This window comes from Corylus avellana, chromosome ca5 (genome assembly GCF_901000735.1).
Source record: "Corylus avellana chromosome ca5, CavTom2PMs-1.0".
Classification (NCBI taxonomy): domain Eukaryota; kingdom Viridiplantae; phylum Streptophyta; class Magnoliopsida; order Fagales; family Betulaceae; genus Corylus; species Corylus avellana.
In genome coordinates this window covers 3,812,720-3,821,448 of record NC_081545.1, presented here as the reverse complement: position 1 = coordinate 3,821,448, position 8,729 = coordinate 3,812,720, and the positions used below count along the sequence as shown (strand labels likewise).

Below are 8,729 nucleotides of genomic sequence, written 5' to 3'. Positions count from 1 at the left end.
GTCAAACGGTGTGACACGTCAAAAATGTTTTGACGTGGTGATTTTTGACATGGTGAAATTCACCACGTTAAAAAAAAATTTGACGTGTCAAAACTAGAATGTCAATTTTTATTTTTATTTTTATTTTTATTTTTATTTTATTTTTATTTTTTTTTTCTGACGTTCCAGTTTCTGATGCGTCAGAAATTTTTGACGTGTTGACATTGACACGTCAAAAACATGAATTTTTTGACACCCGCCCTTTTAACTGTTGAGACACGTCAAAAATAATACGTCAAAAAGGGTTTTCTAACGTGTCAGTACCATTGACATGTCAGAAATGGTTGGTAAAAAAAAACATGGTTTTTGTAGTGATACTATGGTAAGGCTCCAAACTATTAACTTAAAATTTTGAATTAATATATTATATTGTGGTCTTATTTAAGTATTCACTCGTCTCTTCTGCTCCAACGCACACAGAAGGCAGAGAAAATGGGTGGAGCTGGAAATGAAGAGAAAGCAGTGGTAGACAACAGGGAATGGTACTTGGCGGCCTACGCACCAGAAGGTGTTCCAACCTCCGATCATCTCAAACTCCGTACTCTCCCTCTTTCGCTCGCCGTTGATTCCATCCCCGACCGCCATGTCGTCGTCCAGAACCTACTCATCTCCGTTGACCCGTATCAACGTACCAGACTCACTGGTCTTGACGAAGGCCTTTACTTTCCTCAGTTCAAACTAAATGAGGTATTTTAAACAATTATAATATAATTCTCTTCAGATTTTCACCAATTATTCATTTTTTAATTTTATAATATTATAAGTTTTTCACCAATTATTAACAAGTACGGCACTACTTGCTAAGCGAGATTAAAACTGCTAAAAAATGTTCAATAAAATCAGATATAATTAGTCTTGTTTGTTAATATTTAATATTTTTAATTTTCTATTTTTAAAATAAATTTATTAACAAACAACCGGGAACACAACAATAATTTGAGATGTACGTAGTAGTGTAAAATTCTCTTTTACAGCCTTTAATAAAAATTTGACACATTAGATAAAATATTAAATACAATGAAAATAAAAACACCATATTTTTAATTCAAATCAATCATACGAACTTTTTCATTCGTTTTAGGCAAACACCCACAACCTACTATCACCGAACCTCCCACTCACCATTGATCACTCAACACCGAAATCTCGAAAACCAATTAAGTCGGTGACTCTGGTAGTTTTATTAATGTGTATTTTGTTGAGAGAAACGAAAAAAAAAAATTGATGTGAAGGGTTATATTATTTTTGAGTGTTTGAAGTTGAAATGTCTTATTCAAATTAGAGAGCGATAAATACTCAATTTACACTGGGACCCAATTGTAGTATTTTTACTTTTATACCATGTCATAATTTTTTTTTTCAAACTAAAAATAAAAAACACCCAAAAACACATAAATTACCTTACACTAACCTGTAAACGTTAACCTAAATATTCAAGTTTATAGATTTTAGTAGAGTGATTTTCTCTTCAAAACACAACCATTAGCGTACAATCCAAACACAAAATATTAATTATTTTTATATCACATCAAGATATATATATATATATATATATATATATATATATATTTTAAAATAATAATCTAAAAAACATTAAAAAAAAAGTCAATTATTATATATAAAATAACGTGGGTTTTAGAATATATGATTAGGCTGAAAATGACATACTGTTTCTTAAATTGAGAATATCTATCTTCTTTTCTTAATTAAATAATTATTCCTCACCCTAATTTTTGATTAAGATACTATTTAAGGAAAGGCTTGTATATATTAAAAAATTGCAGGGGATAACTGCAACTAGTGTTGGAAGGGTAATTCAGTCAAAAGACAGTAATTATAAGGAGGGTGATCTTGTCCTTAATTTTTTCGCTCCGGTTGCTGAGCATTATGTGGTTCCAGCCGAGTTACTCATGCGGAAGGTTGATCCTTCATCGGGGGTTCCGCTGCCAGATTTTCTCAGTTCTCTTGGTAATATTTTCTTTCTGGGTTTTCTTTTTCGGGGTTTTTTCTTGGAATTATTTATTTAAACTTAAATTTTTATCCTTTAAAGTTATTTGTTTTATGTATTACAGGGGTACCAGGTTTTGCAGCGTGGGTGGGGATAGAGGTGCTGGGAGACCTAAAGCCAGGGTCAAATGTGTTTATTTCAGCGGCGGCTGGAGCCGTCGGAATGTATGCCGGACAATTGGCTAAGCTCAAAGGTTGCCGGGTCATCGGAAGCACCGGTACGGACGAGAAGGTATGTGATGCAAACCTTGAAAGTTTATAGTAAATGTAATATCTTCTTTCCGGTGCTTCAAATTTTCGGATTATATTTAAAAATGTATGCGAAGATTGTATGCTCTAAAAATAAATATTAATTTAATAGTGTGGATTAAAAAAATTTCCTCCGGAATTGTTGGAAATCTTTGTCCAACAAAATTTAGGTGGGATTTTCTCTATACCTTCAACCATATGGATGGTGGGTCTGCTGGGAACCACATCATTATTGGAAAGTTTATTTATTTTTTATTTTTATTTTTTAAATTGAAAGGGAAGAAAGGGACTATCATTTTTGGAGTGTTATGCAGCATACATGCTGTTAAAAAATTCAAAGGTGGGGATTTAACTAAAGTAATTGAAGAGTACAGATTTGTCATAATAAATACCAATTTTCTTCTTTTATCCATAACTTCATCTATTTATTGGTATTTATTATGATAGATCTGAATTTTTCAATTACTATAATAAAATCATCACCCTTGAATTTTTTAACAGCATGTATACTGTAGTTTTAACTTCAGCATACAAGCCGGATTCAAAACGTACTTCCCCCACAATTTCCACCATGTAGATTGTGGGCCTATGCAGCTATGTCCTCTCCATGGGCTTAAATACAATTTGGCCTAATCTATGCCTCAAAAGTACAATGGACATTCAACTCCTTTTGGGTTTTGGGCCAAAGAAAAGAACTCTTAAAATCCCACATGCCAAGGTAAATTTCTTGTCAAGAATTTGTCAAATTTTTTCTTTCTATCATCGAGCGCAAGTTATATAAAAAATTTGGAAAAAGCACAGATACATCAATATTTAGCTTTCCTTCTAGTTTAAAAGGATATTGCTGCAGCATCTAGTTAATTAGGTTCTAGGCCTGTCTAATAAGAAGGTTAGAGGCCATAGGAAACTTGGAGTTTTAGTGCCACCCATAGCAACCACTTCAGTTGAAAGCAAGTGCTGAACTTCTCATATCACACAGTAGTTAATCAAATTATTATTCCTAGATATATGACTACCATATCCAAATTAGGGAACAAGAGTGACACTCTTGTTTATGCCAGATTATGAAATTACTTGTTCCATTCAAGTACTTTACTAGTTGAAGTTAGTATATTTAGGTTCTGTGTCCAAGTAGCCTAATTTGAGTGGAGCTTAGAAACACTGCTTTGATCTGTATATATGTGGAAGAAAGATTGTTAAAACCATAGAATATAAAGAAGGTATTTGTATTTTACTTGTAGAATGTGTCCCATATATTCTCTAGGTTGTCATGGTGAAATATGGTAAAAAAATAATTAGAATTCACTGAACTTGAAATAGAAAAAAAAAAAATTGATTGAAGTTTGGAATCAACGATCTCGACAATGTACAAATCTAGGAAATCTAGAAAAGCTGCTAGCATAATCTAATAGTGTCGAACACGACAAATTGTCGAAGCGACAAAAAATTGGTTAACAGTGCAACTAATTTCAATCATTTTTATTGTTTTTTTCTTTTTGAAGTAACTTTTGTTTGAGTTCCCTATATTGGATCTATTATGTTTTATTGTATTTGCAAATATTCCTGATGTTCAATATTTCATATTTTTGGCCTATATTATGAAGAACTCATGCATTATGTTCCAGCAATGTGTAAGAAACAAAATACATGGATTATTACTAATGAAGAGCTACTAAGAAAGAAAAAGGACACTGGAAACACTGGGGTAAAAAGAGAAAGTGGCATACAATTTGGAAACTAGTGGTGATCGAATGCAATGTGGTTTAGAGGTTGGAACTGGTGGCATGTCTAAATCCCAGATCGATGAAATTCTGGTAGTATTAGACATGAAAGGATAAATCACACTGCATACCTTTTCTTTTAATTACTTTATTCATCAAATGTTCTTATCAATTTCTTATGTTGACTTTATGTTATTTGTGCTCTTAGGTAAAGCTCATAAAGGAGGAATTTGGATATGATGATGCATTTAACTACAACAAAGAAACGGATTTAGATGCTGCTTTAAGCAAGTAATTACTTTTTCACATTTTCTTCCTTCTGTAATTGATATAATATATAAAGTAGTTGAGAGATGTTTCTCTATGAAGTTTAACTCGCGTTAAGATATCTTTTTATAAATAAACTAGTGGTATATTTATAACAAGCGTATCATCTTGTGAAGGACCCATAATTATGTATCTTAATGTTATAGGTATTTCCCTGATGGCATCGATGTTTATTTGGACAATGTTGGTGGTAAGATGCTTGAGGCTGTCCTCAACCATGTTAACGTGTGTGCACGGATCCCGCTCTGTGGCATGATATCTCAATATAAGAAGGTGAATCATATGGCTACAACACCATTGATGTCATCATATTCCTTTAAATGCTTACATATACACCCACTTACTTGCATCGTTTAGTACTGAGATGGCCATGTATATTAAAGATGCCCTCTTGTTTGTTTGATGCAGATCTGGACAGAGAGAGAAGGGGTAAGAAATCTTCTGAATATAGTAGGTAAGGAGGTAAGGATGGAAGGGTTTATGGTTGGATCATATTTGGATCGTTTCGGGGATTTTACAAAGCAAATGCAGAGCCTCATAATAGAAGGCAAGATTAGTTCCAAGTTCAAAATCTACCATGGAATCGAGAGTTTCTTGGAGAGCTTAGGCTCTCTCTTCACAAGCTCCAATGTTGGAAAAGTTATAATTGAAGTTAATCCATAATTTGAAAATTTCTTCGTGCCCTTCTGGTTTGAAGAGCCAAATGCTGTTGCAATAATATTTGTTGGATTTCTGAGCCATGTCATCTGATTTATATATGTAAACTATATATATATATATTCTTATTGGAATGATGCAGCCCTTATTTTATGCTTTACTTCAGTGAACATGCACTGCTTCTATCATAGTTTGGTGTCCTGATTCAGAATAGTTGCTCTGCTCAAACCATTGTTCTGATGTATTGATAACTTCTGCTTTTGAATTTCTAATTTGTAGAATATGACACTTTCCATTGAGAATCATTTAAGTTAAAGAAAGCAATATCCATATGTGTGTGTTTTCCATATTAGGTTTGATTTATTTTCCATATTAAAATATGTGCATTTAGGATTTGATTGATTACCATTCTTCTATTCTCTTTACTTACCACAGTTTTCCAAATTTGGTCATAAAGGGCAACTCTCATTGGTGAATGTAGGCCCCTTAAGGCCAATCCACCCCAAATTTTCTATGTTCTCTCTCTGCTTTCTCTTTCCTCCTATTTTATATTTTACATAAATTTCTAGAGGGGGAACTCAAAAAGAACGATAAGCAATCATTATTAATAATATATATATATATATATATATATATATTTTTTTTTTTTTTTCTCAAAAAAAAAACATTAGATGCATAAATGATTTGTTGGTATTTTTGTTGGAGGTGGGCGTGTAATATATTTGCTTCTTGTTAGTGGTTACCTATACAAAGTTCAATGATGCATGACTCAATTTATGATGACTAGAGAGGTAGGGAAAAGAGCATAGATCGAGCAGAGTGCATATGCATGATTTTAGAGTTAGACAAAAGACATTGAGACAGCCGCATGATTAAGAGCATTCTTAACAGTTTCCTTAAAGCCTATTCTCTTTCCTGAATATAAAAAAAATTCTAATTTTTTTTCAAAAAGCTACATGCAACAGATACCTTATACATTCCTTAAACATTGGGTAGCACTTTAGCTTCCTTGTCCATTACTTAACATAAAATATTACTTTCTCCTCTTTTTCATCTTTTTGTCTTCTATTGAGATTGACAGATTGTGTAGGAATTTTGTAAAAAATGTGAGGGTATGTAAAAAATTTGTATTTTGTAAATAAATAATGAAATGTATTTGAATAGAGAAACAAAGAATAGTTTTGTTTCCTAAATTTAGATTAAAAAAAAAACTGTTGAGAGTGCTCTAAGGCTCGTATGAGCAATCTAAAAGCTGTCTCCCTCGATCTCTACGTTCTCATCTTTTGCGTATTTGTTGGTGGGTTCATTCCCTTCCCCACTTCATAAATACGTATGTGAATGTCCTAGGGCCAGAAATAGGATTTTTTGTGCAATATTTTTTATTTATTTTTTAATAAAGTTCCAGCATAGATAACAAAACAGTATGATTTTCTCAACTGGATATTTTAGGGAAAAAAAAAAAAAAAAAAAAGAAGATACTACAAAAGGATTGATTATTCACATGGAGTATGTATGTTCAAGTGTAGTGGTTTAAGAAGGAACCAGAGTTTCTACCAAGTGGAAAAGGCAATGCAGAAGTCCTTGAGTTAAGAAAAACAAGACCCCAAAAACCACAAATTGAGAACATTGGAGAGTTATCCACAAAGTCTGTGGGGGGAGAAATCAATGGCTTGAAAATGGGGTGGTGTGAGAAGTACCTTGGCAGCATGAAGTGCATGGACAAGTAGTATCAAATCACTCTTGTATCATGCAATCTCTATGCTCCCCTCATAAACCATGGAGACATATCAAAGCAAACTGGTATATATGCACACAAACCTTCGGGCACCCTCCTACTTTTGAGTTCCCATTAAGGCTCTGTTTGTTTCGGCGTAAAATGATTTTTCGTATTTTCAGGTGTTTGGTGCGACGAAAAATATTTTCGGTTTGACCGAAAAAAACTTCTTTAATTTCTGTAAAATAATTTTCCTTTTTTAAAATTGTAAACTATTTTTTGAGTTTGAGTATCTCATTTTCAAATCGATGGACCTAGCCAGGACATCACTGGGACCCGCCAGAACCTTACTGGGCCCCGATCGGGACCTCGCCAGAACCAAGTTAACAAAAAGTACTGATAGCAGTGAATTGTCACTTTTTAAAGTTTAGAGGATTGATCTTCAAGTAAATTTTGAATTAAGCAAACGTTTTGTTTAGTAAAAATTGGATGCAAAATGTGGGGGGCATGAACCTTAAAACTATCGTAATGCATCTACTTACATAGGATTAGACGAAAGAATTACAAGGGGGTGGGGGAATGGAACAAGAAACATGTTTCCTGGGTGGCCCATAATCTAAGCAGCTGCAAATGTTGTCTGTCACATTCATGAGTAATTTGTATATTGGAAGCATTTAGAGGAAAGTGGGAGATGAATGGGGTGAAGATGGTATGCGTGAGCCCTTTCTTCTCACTAAAAATAGAGACGTTTCATTACCAAGAACTAAAGCCAATCCAAGCTGAGAGATGATCGATCAAGCTAAGGCACCTCGATCTAAATTTAGCAACTTTGCAGACATGCTATTTTTAATACGGGATTCCTGGATGAAAAGTGAGGATATGTGGCAACTAGGGTTTACCATGCCTGCTCCCTCATTTTGGCATTGTGCATATATATATATATATATAAATGCAAGAAAAGGGTCATTCGTGGAGTCATCTTGAAGTACAAAGTGTATAGTTTTAGCTTTGCTAAATTTAGCAAAGCACTTTTGGCCTCATATGATATGACTCGCTCTACGAGGATCAAGTGAGATGAGTTGTTTATATTACATGCAATATTAGTAATTTGTGTGAAATGGTAAGCTGGCTTTACTTGCTTGGACATATTTCTAAGCAACTAAGCAGACGTTCAAGCACTTGTTTGAGCAGGTGGAGCCAGAAGCTCATCTGCTCTCGCACATGAGTTGTTTGTGATTTCTATAGCATATAATATTGGTAGCTCATGTGAGAGGGCAAGTAGGCCTTAATTACTTGTTTGGACATATTTTTAGGCAACCTGAGCGTACAGGTGTGATTGAATGTACAAATTCTTAGGCAACCTGTCCGTTTAGTTTTAACTTTGCTAAATTTAGCAAAGCACCTTTGGCCTCTTATAATATGACTCGCTCTATGAGGATCGGGTGAGATGAGCTGTTCGTATTACATGCAATATTAGTAATTTGTGTGAGAGGGTAATATGGCCATACTTGCTCGGACAGATTTCTAAGCAATTGAGGAGGCGTTCGAGTACTTATCCAAGCAGGTCGAGCCGAAGGCTCATCTGCGTTGTCACATGAGCTATTTGTAATCTGCATTGCATACAATATTGGTAGCTCATGTGAGAGGGTAAGTGGGCCTTAATTACATGTGTGTCCGAATAGGTGAGAACTTACATGTGCTCGCACATAAGTTGTACATGTCACATACAATATAGATAGCACCTTATTCAAATCCCATTCTTAAGAACTTTAGATTTCAAGAACAGTAACTGATCATTTCACAAATGAAAACACAAAAGAAGAGAACATATGAGGTAACCCTAAATGGTTGGGGCTAATGTAAAAACTAATTTCTACATTGATGACATATACTACACAACCATAACACAAGGTTTTCTTTATGTTGTTTTTTGCTACATGCACAAGCCACTTTCAAAATAAACATTGAACCACAACATGAGAAGAGGTTCATAACGCCTAATTTAAAGCTAAACT

General features: G+C 34.0%; 1 protein-coding gene across 1 annotated transcript; it reads left to right on the top strand.

The window, feature by feature from the left end:
* The first annotated feature begins 1,922 nt into the window (after positions 1-1,922).
* Positions 1,923-5,213, top strand: LOC132183252 (NADPH-dependent oxidoreductase 2-alkenal reductase-like). Its single transcript, XM_059596654.1, has 5 exons — positions 1,923-2,007; positions 2,112-2,278; positions 4,225-4,307; positions 4,490-4,616; positions 4,752-5,213. The coding sequence occupies exons 1-5, from the start codon at positions 1,950-1,952 to the stop codon at positions 5,004-5,006; spliced, it is 690 nt and encodes a 229-aa protein (XP_059452637.1). The 5' UTR covers positions 1,923-1,949; the 3' UTR covers positions 5,007-5,213.
* Positions 5,214-8,729: the final 3,516 nt, after the last annotated feature.

Bases quoted from the DNA above. Each gene is read 5' to 3' on its own strand.
- LOC132183252 (XM_059596654.1), top strand. From the start codon at position 1,950: ATGCGGAAGGTTGATCCTTCATCGGGGGTTCCGCTGCCAGATTTTCTC. The intron at 2,279-4,224 runs GTATGTGATGCA...TTGTGCTCTTAG, and splicing joins GCACCGGTACGGACGAGAAG to GTAAAGCTCATAAAGGAGGA. The intron at 4,308-4,489 runs GTAATTACTTTT...TTAATGTTATAG, and splicing joins TTAGATGCTGCTTTAAGCAA to GTATTTCCCTGATGGCATCG.